At 35.5% G+C, this 17,127-nt stretch overlaps 1 protein-coding gene across 1 annotated transcript in view; it reads left to right on the top strand.

The window, feature by feature from the left end:
• Positions 1 to 17,127, top strand: part of PPP1R36 (protein phosphatase 1 regulatory subunit 36) — a 124,702-nt gene that overhangs the window by 70,172 nt on the left and 37,403 nt on the right. The window contains exon 8 of the mRNA XM_053689057.1: positions 16,108 to 16,150. Coding sequence (XP_053545032.1) covers positions 16,108 to 16,150 — 43 coding nt within the window. The remainder of the gene's footprint in view (positions 1 to 16,107; positions 16,151 to 17,127) is intronic.

Raw genomic sequence — 17,127 nt, 5'->3', positions numbered from 1 at the left:
ATTATACATTAGCAAGAGCACTAGATAACAGCACTATTACCTGTCATGTAGTGCTACAGATACTACCTAGGTATCTCTATAACACACAATATTATACATTAGCAAGAGCACTAGATAACAGCACTATTACCTGTCATGTAGTGCTACAGATAGCTACCTAGGTATCTCTATAACACAATATTATACATTAGCAAGAGCACTAGATAACAGCACTATTACCTGTCATGTAGTGCTACAGATACTACCTAGGTATCTCTATAACACACAATATTATACATTAGCAAGAGCACTAGATAACAGCACTATTACCTGTCATGTAGTGCTACAGATACTACCTAGGTATCTCTATAACACACAATATTATACATTAGCAAGAGCACTAGATAACAGCACTATTACCTGTCATGTAGTGCTACAGATACTACCTAGGTATCTCTATAACACACAATATTATACATTAGCAAGAGCACTAGATAACAGCACTATTACCTGTCATGTAGTGCTACAGATACTACCTAGGTATCTCTATAACACACAATATTATACATTAGCAAGAGCACTAGATAACAGCACTATTACCTGTCATGTAGTGCTACAGATACTACCTAGGTATCTCTATAACACACAATATTATACATTAGCAAGAGCACTAGATAACAGCACTATTACCTGTCATGTAGTGCTACAGATACTACCTAGGTATCTCTATAACACAATATTATACATTAGCAAGAGCACTAGATAACAGCACTATTACCTGTCATGTAGTGCTACAGATACTACCTAGGTATCTCTATAACACACAATATTATACATTAGCAAGAGCACTAGATAACAGCACTATTACCTGTCATGTAGTGCTACAGATACTACCTAGGTATCTCTATAACACAATATTATACATTAGCAAGAGCACTAGATAACAGCACTATTACCTGTCATGTAGTGCTACAGATACTACCTAGGTATCTCTATAACACACAATATTATACATTAGCAAGAGCACTAGATAACAGCACTATTACCTGTCACATAGTTCTACAGATACTACCTAGGTATCTCTATAACACACAATATTATACATTAGCAAGAGCACTAGATAACAGCACTATTACCTGTCATGTAGTGCTACAGATACTACCTAGGTATCTCTATAACATACAATATTAAACATTAGCAAGAGCACTAGATAACAGCACTATTACCTGTCATGTAGTGCTACAGATACTACCTAGGTATCTCTATAACACAATATTATACATTAGCAAGAGCACTAGATAACAGCACTATTACCTGTCATGTAGTGCTACAGATACTACCTAGGTATCTCTATAACACAATATTATACATTAGCAAGAGCACTAGATAACAGCACTATTACCTGTCATGTAGTGCTACAGATACTACCTAGGTATCTCTATAACACACAATATTATACATTAGCAAGAGCACTAGATAACAGCACTATTACCTGTCATGTAGTGCTACAGATACTACCTAGGTATCTCTATAACACACAATATTATACATTAGCAAGAGCACTAGATAACAGCACTATTACCTGTCATGTAGTGCTACAGATACTACCTAGGTATCTCTATAACACAATATTATACATTAGCAAGAGCACTAGATAACAGCACTATTACCTGTCATGTAGTGCTACAGATGCTACCTAGGTATCTCTATAACACATTATATTATACATTAGCAAGAGCACTAGATAACAGCACTATTACCTGTCATGTAGTGCTACAGATACTACCTAGGTATCTCTATAACACACAATATTATACATTAGCAAGAACACTAGATAACAGCACTATTACCTGTCATGTAGTGCTACAGATACTACCTAGGTATCTCTATAACACACAATATTAAACATTAGCAAGAGCACTAGATAACAGCACTATTACCTGTCATGTAGTGCTACAGATACTACCTAGGTATCTCTATAACACACAATATTATACATTAGCAAGAGCACTAGATAGCAGCACTATTACCTGTCATGTAGTGCTACAGATACTACCTAGGTATCTCTATAACACACAATATTAAACATTAGCAAGAGCACTAGATAACAGCACTATTACCTGTCATGTAGTGCTACAGATACTACCTAGGTATCTCTATAACACACAATATTATACATTAGCAAGAGCACTAGATAACAGCACTATTACCTGTCATGTAGTACTACAGATACTACCTAGGTATCTCTATAACACAATATTATACATTAGCAAGAGCACTAGATAACAGCACTATTACCTGTCATGTAGTGCTACAGATACTACCTAGGTATCTCTATAACACATAATATTATACATTAGCAAGAGCACTAGATAACAGCACTATTACCTGTCATGTAGTGCTACAGATACTACCTAGGTATCTCTATAACACACAATATTATACATTAGCAAGAGCACTAGATAACAGCACTATTACCTGTCATGTAGTGCTACAGATACTACCTAGGTATCTCTATCACACACAATATTATACATTAGCAAGAGCACTAGATAACAGCACTATTACCTGTCACATAGTTCTACAGATACTACCTAGGTATCTCTATAACACATAATATTATACATTAGCAAGAGCACTAGATAACAGCACTATTACCTGTCATGTAGTGCTACTGATACTACCTAGGTATCTCTATAACACACAATATTATACATTAGCAAGAGCACTAGATAACAGCACTATTACCTGTCATGTAGTGCTACTGATACTACCTAGGTATCTCTATAACACACAATATTATACATTAGCAAGAGCACTAGATAACAGCACTATTGCCTGTCATGTAGTGCTACAGATACTACCTAGGTATCTCTATAACACACAATATTATACATTAGCAAGAGCACTAGAGGGCAGCACTATTACCTGTCATGTAGTGCTACAGATGCTACCTAGGTATCTCTATAACACAATATTATACATTAGCAAGAGCACTAGATAACAGCACTATTACCTGTCATGTAGTGCTACAGATACTACCTAGGTATCTCTATAACACACAATATTATACATTAGCAAGAGCACTAGAGGGCAGCACTATTACCTGTCATGTAGTGCTACAGATGCTACCTAGGTATCTCTATAACACAATATTATACATTAGCAAGAGCACTAGATAACAACACTATTACCTGTCATGTAGTGCTACAGATACTACCTAGGTATCTCTATAACACACAATATTATACATTAGCAAGATCACTAGATAACAGCACTATTACCTGTCATGTAGTGCTACAGATGCTACCTAGGTATCTCTATAACACACAATATTATACATTAGCAAGAGCACTAGATAACAGCACTATTTCCTGTCATGTAGTGCTACAGATACTACCTAGGTATCTCTATAACACACAATATTATACATTAGCAAGAACACTAGATAACAGCACTATTACCTATCATGTAGTGCTACAGATACTATCTAGGTATCTCTATAACACATAATATTATACATTAGCAAGATCACTAGATAACAGCACTATTACCTGTCATGTAGTGCTACAGATACTACCTAGGTATCTCTATCACACACAATATTATACATTAGCAAAAGCACTAGATAACAGCACTATTACCTGTCACATAGTGCTACAGATACTACCTAGGTATCTCTATCACACACAATATTATACATTAGCAAAAGCACTAGATAACAGCACTATTACCTGTCATGTAGTGCTACAGATACTACCTAGGTATCTCTATAACACAATATTATACATTAGCAAGAGCACTAGATAACAGCACTATTACCTGTCACATAGTTCTACAGATACTACCTAGGTATCTCTATAACACAATATTATACATTAGCAAGAGCACTAGATAACAGCACTATTACCTGTCATGTAGTGCTACAGATACTACCTAGGTATCTATATAACACACAATATTATACATTAGCAAGAGCACTAGATAACAGCACTATTACCTGTCATGTAGTGCTACAGATACTATCTAGGTATCTCTATAACACAATATTATACATTAGCAAGAGCACTAGATAACAGCACTATTACCTGTCATGTAATGCTACAGATACTACCTAGGTATCTCTATAACACATAATATTATACATTAGCAAGTGCACTAGATAACAGCACTATTACCTGTCATGTAGTGCTACAGATACTACCTAGGTATCTCTATAACACACAATATTATACATTAGCAAGATCACTAGATAACAGCACTATTACCTGTCATGTAGTGCTACAGATACTACTTAGGTATCTCTATAACACACAATATTATACATTAGCAAGAGCACTAGATAACAGCACTATTACCTGTCATGTACTGCTACAGATACTACCTAGGTATCTCTATAACACAATATTATACATTAGCAAGAGCACTAGATAACAGCACTATTACCTGTCATGTAGTGCTACAGATAATACCTAGGTATCTCTATAACACACAATATTATACATTAGCAAGAACACTAGATAACAGCACTATTACCTGTCATGTAGTGCTACAGATACTACCTAGGTATCTCTATAACACAATATTATACATTAGCAAGAGCACTAGATAACAGCACTATTACCTGTCATGTAGTGCTACAGATAATACCTAGGTATCTCTATATCACACAATATTATACATTAGCAAGAGCACTAGATAACAGCACTATTACCTGTCATGTAGTGCTACAGATAATACCTAGGTATCTCTATATCACACAATATTATACATTAGCAAGAACACTAGATAACAGCACTATTACCTGTCATGTAGTGATACAGATACTACCTAGGTATCTTTATAACACACAATATTATACATTAGCAAGATCACTAGATAACAGCACTATTACCTGTCATGTAGTGCTACAGATACTACCTAGGTATCTATATAACACACAATATTATACATTAGCAAGAGCACTAGATAACAGCACTATTACCTGTCATGTAGTGCTACAGATACTACCTAGGTATCTCTATAACACAATATTATACATTAGCAAGAGCACTAGATAACAGCACTATTACCTGTCATGTAATGCTACAGATACTACCTAGGTATCTCTATAACACATAATATTATACATTAGCAAGTGCACTAGATAACAGCACTATTACCTGTCATGTAGTGCTACAGATACTACCTAGGTATCTCTATAACACACAATATTATACATTAGCAAGATCACTAGATAACAGCACTATTACCTGTCATGTAGTGCTACAGATACTACTTAGGTATCTCTATAACACACAATATTATACATTAGCAAGAGCACTAGATAACAGCACTATTACCTGTCATGTACTGCTACAGATACTACCTAGGTATCTCTATAACACAATATTATACATTAGCAAGAGCACTAGATAACAGCACTATTACCTGTCATGTAGTGCTACAGATAATACCTAGGTATCTCTATAACACACAATATTATACATTAGCAAGAACACTAGATAACAGCACTATTACCTGTCATGTAGTGCTACAGATACTACCTAGGTATCTCTATAACACAATATTATACATTAGCAAGAGCACTAGATAACAGCACTATTACCTGTCATGTAGTGCTACAGATAATACCTAGGTATCTCTATATCACACAATATTATACATTAGCAAGAGCACTAGATAACAGCACTATTACCTGTCATGTAGTGCTACAGATAATACCTAGGTATCTCTATATCACACAATATTATACATTAGCAAGAACACTAGATAACAGCACTATTACCTGTCATGTAGTGATACAGATACTACCTAGGTATCTTTATAACACACAATATTATACATTAGCAAGATCACTAGATAACAGCACTATTACCTGTCATGTACTGCTACAGATACTACCTAGGTATCTCTATAACACAATATTATACATTAGCAAGAGCACTAGATAACAGCACTATTACCTGTCATGTAGTGCTACAGATACTACCTAGGTATCGCTATAACACACAATATTATACATTAGCAAGAGCACTAGATAACAGCACTATTACCTGTCATGTAGTGCTACAGATACTACCTAGGTATCTATATAACACACAATATTATACATTAGCAAGAGCACTAGATAACAGCACTATTACCTGTCATGTAGTGCTACAGATGGTACCTAGGTATCTCTATAACACAATATTATACATTAGCAAGAGCACTAGATAACAGCACTATTACCTGTCATGTAGTGCTACAGATACTACCTAGGTATCTCTATAACACACAATATTATACATTAGCAAGAGCAGTAGATAACAGCACTATTACCTGTCATGTAGTGCTACAGATACTACCTAGGTATCTCTATAACACACAATATTATACATTAGCAAGAGCACTAGATAACAGCACTATTACCTGTCATGTAATGCTACAGATACTACCTAGGTATCTCTATAACACACAATATTATACATTAGCAAGAACACTAGATAACAGCACTATTACCTGTCATGTAGTGCTACAGATACTACCTAGGTATCTCTATAACACACACTATTATACATTAGCAAGAGCACTAGATAACAGCACTATTACCTGTCATGTAATGCTACAGATACTACCTAGGTATCTCTATAACACACAATATTATACATTAGCAAGAGCACTAGATAACAGCACTATTACCTGTCATGTAGTGCTACAGATACTACCTAGGTATCTCTAAAACACAATATTATACATTAGCAAGAGCACTAGATAACAGCACTATTACCTGTCATGTAATGCTACAGATACTACCTAGGTATCTCTATAACACACAATATTATACATTAGCAAAAGCACTAGATAACAGCACTATTACCTGTCATGTAGTGCTACAGATACTACCTAGGTATCTCTATAACACAATATTATACATTAGCAAGAGCACTAGATAACAGCACTATTACCTGTCATGTAGTGCTACAGATATTACCTAGGTATCTCTATAACACACAATATTAAACATTAGCAAGAGCACTAGATAACAGCAGTATTACCTGTCACATAGTTCTACAGATACTACCTAGGTATCTCTATAACACACAATATTATACATTAGCAAGAGCACTAGATAACAGCACTATTACCTGTCATGTAGTGCTACAGATACTACCTAGGTATCTCTATAACATACAATATTAAACATTAGCAAGAGCACTAGATAACAGCACTATTACCTGTCATGTAGTGCTACAGATACTACCTAGGTATCTCTATAACACAATATTATACATTAGCAAGAGCACTAGATAACAGCACTATTACCTGTCATGTAGTGCTACAGATACTACCTAGGTATCTCTATAACACAATATTATACATTAGCAAGAGCACTAGATAACAGCACTATTACCTGCTATGTAGTGCTACAGATACTACCTAGGTATCTCTATAACACACAATATTATACATTAGCAAGAGCACTAGATAACAGCACTATTACCTGTCATGTAGTGCTACAGATACTACCTAGGTATCTCTATAACACACAATATTATACATTAGCAAGAGCACTAGATAACAGCACTATTACCTGTCATGTAGTGCTACAGATACTACCTAGGTATCTCTATAACATAATATTATACATTAGCAAGAGCACTAGATAACAGCACTATTACCTGTCATGTAGTGCTACAGATGCTACCTAGGTATCTCTATAACACATTATATTATACATTAGCAAGTGCACTAGATAACAGCACTATTACCTGTCATGTAGTGCTACAGATACTACCTAGGTATCTCTATAACACACAATATTATACATTAGCAAGAACACTAGATAACAGCACTATTACCTGTCATGTAGTGCTACAGATACTACCTAGGTATCTCTATAACACACAATATTAAACATTAGCAAGAGCACTAGATAACAGCACTATTACCTGTCATGTAATGCTACACATACTACCTAGGTATCTCTATAACACACAATATTATACATTAACAAGAGCACTAGATAGCAGCACTATTACCTGTCATGTAGTGCTACAGATACTACCTAGGTATCTCTATAACACACAATATTAAACATTAGCAAGAGCACTAGATAACAGCACTATTACCTGTCATGTAGTGCTACAGATACTACCTAGGTATCTCTATCACACACAATATTATACATTAGCAAGAGCACTAGATAACAGCACTATTACCTGTCATGTAGTACTACAGATACTACCTAGGTATCTCTATAACACAATATTATACATTAGCAAGAGCACTAGATAACAGCACTATTACCTGTCATGTAGTGCTACAGATACTACCTAGGTATCTCTATAACACATAATATTATACATTAGCAAGAGCACTAGATAACAGCACTATTACCTGTCATGTAGTGCTACAGATACTACCTAGGTATCTCTATAACACACAATATTATACATTAGCAAGAGCACTAGATAACAGCACTATTACCTGTCATGTAGTGCTACAGATACTACCTAGGTATCTCTATCACACACAATATTATACATTAGCAAGAGCACTAGATAACAGCACTATTACCTGTCACATAGTTCTACAGATACTACCTAGGTATCTCTATAACACATAATATTATACATTAGCAAGAGCACTAGATAACAGCACTATTACCTGTCATGTAGTGCTACTGATACTACCTAGGTATCTCTATAACACACAATATTATACATTAGCAAGAGCACTAGATAACAGCACTATTACCTGTCATGTAGTGCTACTGATACTACCTAGGTATCTCTATAACACACAATATTATACATTAGCAAGAGCACTAGATAACAGCACTATTGCCTGTCATGTAGTGCTACAGATACTACCTAGGTATCTCTATAACACACAATATTATACATTAGCAAGAGCACTAGAGGGCAGCACTATTACCTGTCATGTAGTGCTACAGATGCTACCTAGGTATCTCTATAACACAATATTATACATTAGCAAGAGCACTAGATAACAGCACTATTACCTGTCATGTAGTGCTACAGATACTACCTAGGTATCTCTATAACACACAATATTATACATTAGCCAGAGCACAAGAGGGCAGCACTATTACCTGTCATGTAGTGCTACAGATACTACCTAGGTATCTCTATAACACAATATTATACATTAGCAAGAGCACTAGATAACAACACTATTACCTGTCATGTAGTGCTACAGATACTACCTAGGTATCTCTATAACACACAATATTATACATTAGCAAGATCACTAGATAACAGCACTATTACCTGTCATGTAGTGCTACAGATGCTACCTAGGTATCTCTATAACACACAATATTATACATTAGCAAGAGCACTAGATAACAGCACTATTACCTGTCATGTAGTGCTACAGATGCTACCTAGGTATCTCTATAACACAATATTATACATTAGCAAGAGCACTAGATAACAGCACTATTACCTGTCATGTAGTGCTACAGATACTACCTAGGTATCTCTATAACACACAATATTATACATTAGCCAGAGCACAAGAGGGCAGCACTATTACCTGTCATGTAGTGCTACAGATGCTACCTAGGTATCTCTATAACACACAATATTATACATTAGCAAGAGCACTAGATAACAGCACTATTACCTGCCATGTAGTGCTACAGATACAACCTAGGTATCTCTATAACACACAATATTATACATTAGCAAGAGCACTAGATAACAGCACTATTACCTGTCATGTAGTGCTACAGATAATACCTAGGTATCTCTATAACACACAATATTATACATTAGCAAGAGCACTAGATAACAGCACTATTACATGTCATGTAGTGCTACAGATGGTACCTAGGTATCTCTATAACACACAATATTATACATTAGCAAGAGCACTAGATAACAGCACTATTACCTGTCATGTTGTGCACCAGATACTACCTTGGTATCTCTATAACACAATATTATACATTAGCAAGAGCACTAGATAACAGCACTATTACCTGTCATGTAGTGCTACAGATACTACCTAGGTATCTCTATAACACAATATTATACATTAGCAAGAGCATTAGATAACAGCACTATTACCTGTCATGTAGTGCTACAGATACTACCTAGGTATCTCTATAACATAATATTATACATTAGCAAGAGCACTAGATAACAGCACTATTACCTGTCATGTAGTGCTACAGATACTACCTAGGTATCTCTATAAGACACAATATTATACATTAGCAAGAGCACTAGATAACAGCACTATTACCTGTCATGTAGTGCTACAGATACTACCTAGGTATCTCTATAAAACACAATATTATACATTAGCAAGAGCACTAGATAACAGCACTATTACCTGTCATGTAGTTCTACAGATACAACCTAGGTATCTCTATAACACACAATATTATACATTAGCAAGAGCACTAGATAACAGCACTATTACCTGTTATGTAGTGCTACAGATACTACCTAGGTATCTCTATAACACACAATATTATACATTAGCAAGATCACTAGATAACAGCACTATTACCTGTCATGTAGTGCTACAGATACTACCTAGGTATCTCTATAACACAATATTATACATTAGCAAGAGCACTAGATAACAGCACTATTACCTGTCATGTAGTGCTACAGATGCTACCTAGGTATCTCTATAACACATTATATTATACATTAGCAAGAGCACTAGATAACAGCACTATTACCTGTCATGTAGTGCTACAGATGCTACCTAGGTATCTCTATAACACACAATATTATACATTAGCAAGAACACTAGATAACAGCACTATTACCTGTCATGTAGTGCTACAGATACTACCTAGGTATCTCTATAACACACAATATTAAACATTAGCAAGAGCACTAGATAACAGCACTATTACCTGTCATGTAGTGCTACAGATACTACCTAGGTATCTCTATAACACACAATATTATACATTAGCAAGAGCACTAGATAGCAGCACTATTACCTGTCATGTAGTGCTACAGATACTACCTAGGTATCTCTATAACACACAATATTAAACATTAGCAAGAGCACTAGATAACAGCACTATTACCTGTCATGTAGTGCTACAGATACTACCTAGGTATCTCTATCACACACAATATTATACATTAGCAAGAGCACTAGATAACAGCACTATTACCTGTCATGTAGTACTACAGATACTACCTAGGTATCTCTATAACACAATATTATACATTAGCAAGAGCACTAGATAACAGCACTATTACCTGTCATGTAGTGCTACAGATACTACCTAGGTATCTCTATAACACATAATATTATACATTAGCAAGAGCACTAGATAACAGCACTATTACCTGTCATGTAGTGCTACAGATACTACCTAGGTATCTCTATAACACACAATATTATACATTAGCAAGAGCACTAGATAACAGCACTATTACCTGTCATGTAGTGCTACAGATACTACCTAGGTATCTCTATCACACACAATATTATACATTAGCAAGAGCACTAGATAACAGCACTATTACCTGTCACATAGTTCTACAGATACTACCTAGGTATCTCTATAACACATAATATTATACATTAGCAAGAGCACTAGATAACAGCACTATTACCTGTCATGTAGTGCTACAGATACTACCTAGGTATCTCTATAACACACAATATTATACATTAGCAAGAGCACTAGATAACAGCACTATTACCTGTCATGTAGTGCTACTGATACTACCTAGGTATCTCTATAACACACAATATTATACATTAGCAAGAGCACTAGATAACAGCACTATTGCCTGTCATGTAGTGCTACAGATACTACCTAGGTATCTCTATAACACACAATATTATACATTAGCAAGAGCACAAGAGGGCAGCACTATTACCTGTCATGTAGTGCTACAGATGCTACCTAGGTATCTCTATAACACAATATTATACATTAGCAAGAGCACTAGATAACAGCACTATTACCTGTCATGTAGTGCTACAGATACTACCTAGGTATCTCTATAACACACAATATTATACATTAGCCAGAGCACAAGAGGGCAGCACTATTACCTGTCATGTAGTGCTACAGATACTACCTAGGTATCTCTATAACACAATATTATACATTAGCAAGAGCACTAGATAACAACACTATTACCTGTCATGTAGTGCTACAGATACTACCTAGGTATCTCTATAACACACAATATTATACATTAGCAAGATCACTAGATAACAGCACTATTACCTGTCATGTAGTGCTACAGATGCTACCTAGGTATCTCTATAACACACAATATTATACATTAGCAAGAGCACTAGATAACAGCACTATTACCTGTCATGTAGTGCTACAGATGCTACCTAGGTATCTCTATAACACAATATTATACATTAGCAAGAGCACTAGATAACAGCACTATTACCTGTCATGTAGTGCTACAGATACTACCTAGGTATCTCTATAACACACAATATTATACATTAGCCAGAGCACAAGAGGGCAGCACTATTACCTGTCATGTAGTGCTACAGATGCTACCTAGGTATCTCTATAACACACAATATTATACATTAGCAAGAGCACTAGATAACAGCACTATTACCTGTCATGTAGTGCTACAGATACAACCTAGGTATCTCTATAACACACAATATTATACATTAGCAAGAGCACTAGATAACAGCACTATTACCTGTCATGTAGTGCTACAGATAATACCTAGGTATCTCTATAACACACAATATTATACATTAGCAAGAGCACTAGATAACAGCACTATTACATGTCATGTAGTGCTACAGATGGTACCTAGGTATCTCTATAACACACAATATTATACATTAGCAAGAGCACTAGATAACAGCACTATTACCTGTCATGTTGTGCACCAGATACTACCTTGGTATCTCTATAACACAATATTATACATTAGCAAGAGCACTAGATAACAGCACTATTACCTGTCATGTAGTGCTACAGATACTACCTAGGTATCTCTATAACACAATATTATACATTAGCAAGAGCATTAGATAACAGCTCTATTACCTGTCATGTAGTGCTACAGATACTACCTAGGTATCTCTATAACATAATATTATACATTAGCAAGAGCACTAGATAACAGCACTATTACCTGTCATGTAGTGCTACAGATACTACCTAGGTATCTCTATAAGACACAATATTATACATTAGCAAGAGCACTAGATAACAGCACTATTACCTGTCATGTAGTGCTACAGATACTACCTAGGTATCTCTATAAAACACAATATTATACATTAGCAAGAGCACTAGATAACAGCACTATTACCTGTCATGTAGTTCTACAGATACAACCTAGGTATCTCTATAACACACAATATTATACATTAGCAAGAGCACTAGATAACAGCACTATTACCTGTTATGTAGTGCTACAGATACTACCTAGGTATCTCTATAACACACAATATTATACATTAGCAAGATCACTAGATAACAGCACTATTACCTGTCATGTAGTGCTACAGATACTACCTAGGTATCTCTATAACACAATATTATACATTAGCAAGAGCACTAGATAACAGCACTATTACCTGTCATGTAGTGCTACAGATGCTACCTAGGTATCTCTATAACACAATATTATACATTAGCAAGAGCACTAGATAACAGCACTATTACCTGTCATGTAGTGCTACAGATATTACCTAGGTATCTCTATAACACACAATATTATACATTAGCAAGAGCACTAGATAACAGCACTATTACCTGTCATGTAGTGCTACAGATGCTACCTAGGTATCTCTATAACACACAATATTATACATTAGCAAGAGCACTAGATAACAGCACTATTACCTGTCATGCAGTGCTACAGATACTACCTAGGTATCTCTATAACACAATATTATACATTAGCAAGAGCACTAGATAACAGCACTATTACCTGTCACATAGTTCTACAGATACTACCTAGGTATCTCTATAACACACAATATTATACATTAGCAAGAGCACTAGATAATAGCACTATTACCTGTCACGTAGTGCTACAGATACTACCTAGGTATCTCTATAACACACAATATTATACATTAGCAAGAGCACTAGATAACAGCACTATTACCTGTCATGTAGTGCTACAGATAGTACCTAGGTATCTCTATAACACACAATATTATACATTAGCAAGATCACTAGATAACAGCACTATTATCTGTCATGTAGTGCTACAGATACTACCTAGGTATCTCTATAACAGATAATATTATACATTAGCAAGAGCACTAGATAACAGCACTATTACCTGTCATGTAGTGCTACAGATAGTACCTAGGTATCTCTATAACACACAATATTATACATTAGCAAGAGCACTAGATAACAGCACTATTACCTGTCATGTAGTGCTACAGATAGTACCTAGGTATCTCTATAACACAATACTATACATTAGCAAGAGCACTAGATAACAGCACTATTACCTGTCATGTAGTGCTACAGATACTACCTAGGTATCTCTATAACACAATATTATACATTAGCAAGAGCACTAGATAACAGCACTATTACCTGTCATGTAGTGCTACAGATACTACCTAGGTATCTCTATAACACAATATTATACATTAGCAAGAGCACTAGATAACAGCACTATTACCTGTCATGTAGTGCTACAGATACTACCTAGGTATCTCTATAACACACAATATTATACATTAGCAAGATCACTAGATAACAGCACTATTACCTGTCATGTAGTGCTACAGATACTACCTAGGTATCTCTATAACAGATAATATTATACATTAGCAAGAGCACTAGATAACAGCACTATTACCTGTCATGTAGTGCTACAGATACTACCTAGGTATCTCTATAACAGATAATATTATACATTAGCAAGAGCACTAGATAACAGCACTATTACCTGTCATGTAGTGCTACAGATGCTACCTAGGTATCTCTATAACACACAATATTATACATTAGCAAGAGCACTAGATAACAGCACTATTACCTGTCATGTAGTGCTACAGATACTACCTAGGTATCTCTATAACACACAATATTATACATTGGCAAGATCACTAGATAACAGCACTATTACCTGTCATGTAGTGCTACAGATACTACCTATGTATCTCTATAACAGATAATATTATACATTAGCAAGAGCACTAGATAACAGCACTATTACCTGTCATGTAGTGCTACAGATACTACCTAGGTATCTCTATAACAGATAATATTATACATTAGCAAGAGCACTAGATAACAGCACTATTACCTGTCATGTAGTGCTACAGATGCTACCTAGGTATCTCTATAACACACAATATTATACATTAGCAAGAGCACTAGATAACAGCACTATTACCTGTCATGTAGTGCTACAGATACTACCTAGGTATCTCTATAACACAATATTATACATTAGCAAGAGCACTAGATAACAGCACTATTACCTGTCATGTAGTGCTACAGATGCTACCTAGGTATCTCTATAACACACAATATTATACATTAGCAAGAACACTAAATAACAGCACTATTACCTGTCATGTAGTGCTACAGATACTACCTAGGTATCTCTATAACACACAATATCATGGGAACAAAGCAAGAAACTTAAATGGAATGTTCTGTCTGATTCACAAAAGACAACTTTCGGGTTTCATTTAACTTTAAGCTACAGTGAAAATGCTGTGAAAAGTAACTTTAGGCGTAATATGAGCGAGCTCTGGTTCTCACTGCCTCAGTCTAGAGGAAATGTCATATGCAGATAGGACGGAGGCCCTTCTGATTGCTCTCACCAGTGACAAGTAGCAAAGCTGGTCACTGTCTGATGACAACGGTAAATATATCACCTGATTTACCTGACCAAGTAATAGACCCAACTGGTGACCCACAATCCTTAGCTTAGAACTGATATATCTCATTATCCCCGCACAAGGTTTAGTTTATATTACGTGAACAGACGTAAACTTCTTATTACCAGTTATCAGATGAGTCTTCACTCACACAAGGACTAGTATTTTACAACATAAGCTGTTAATATAGAAAATCCCATTTATATTTCCCAAAAAGTGATTGTATGAATATGTAAAAATGCGATATAAACAGATTCTTTTCTTTATACACAGAAGCAAAGCGTCTGCAACTAAAACAGATCGGAGATTCTATGAGGTAATTAAAATGCCTATAAAAAGCTTTATAAATATATATTTTGTTTTAAATTATATTGGTACAATATGTGTTTTTTAACCCTTAACCTATGTCCTTAGAAGATGTTTACCTTACAAGCAGGGGATGACTGGGGCCAATCATAGGCCCTGGGCAACAATTAGGGAAAAGCCCCCACCCCTATCAGGGCCCCCAACCTCCAGAGAGAAACTTTAGGGCACCCACAGCAAAAGACCTCATTCCCAAGGCCCCCCACACTACACACTACAGCCCCAGCTCACAACTGTCAGTGCTGCAGCTGCACTATCTAATCTTCTAACAGGGGGGTCTGTAGGCACTCACTGTGTGTGTTGTCCCATGCTAACTTCATGCTAAAATCATGCTAATGTTATGCTAACATCATGCTAAAATCACGCTGACGTCATGCTTACATCATGCTAACATCATGCTAAAATCATGCTAACATCATGCTTACATCAAGCTAACATCATGCTTACATCATGCTAACATCATGCTAAAATCATGCTAACATCATGCTTACATCATGCTAACATCACACTAAAATCATGCTAACTTCATGCTAAAATCACGCTAACGTCATGCTAACATTACGCTAAAATCATGCTAATGTCATGCTAACATCATGCTAAAATAACACTAACGCCATGCTAACATCATGCTAAAATCATGCTAATATCATGCTAAAATCACGCTAACGTCATGCTAACATCATGCTAAAATCATGCTAACATCATGCTTACATCATGCTAACATCACACTAAAATCATGCTAACTTCATGCTAACTTCATGCTAAAATCACGCTAACGTCATGCTAACATTATGCTAAAATCATGCTAACATCATGCTTAAATCATGCTAACATCACACTAAAATCATGCTAACTTCATGCTAAAATCATTCTAACATCATGCTAAAATAACACTAACATCATGCTAACATCATGCTAAAATCATGCTAA

This window comes from Bombina bombina, chromosome 1 (genome assembly GCF_027579735.1).
Source record: "Bombina bombina isolate aBomBom1 chromosome 1, aBomBom1.pri, whole genome shotgun sequence".
Taxonomy (NCBI): domain Eukaryota; kingdom Metazoa; phylum Chordata; class Amphibia; order Anura; family Bombinatoridae; genus Bombina; species Bombina bombina.
The sequence above is the reverse complement of the archived record's forward strand: the minus strand, read 5'-3'. Positions and strand labels throughout refer to the sequence as shown.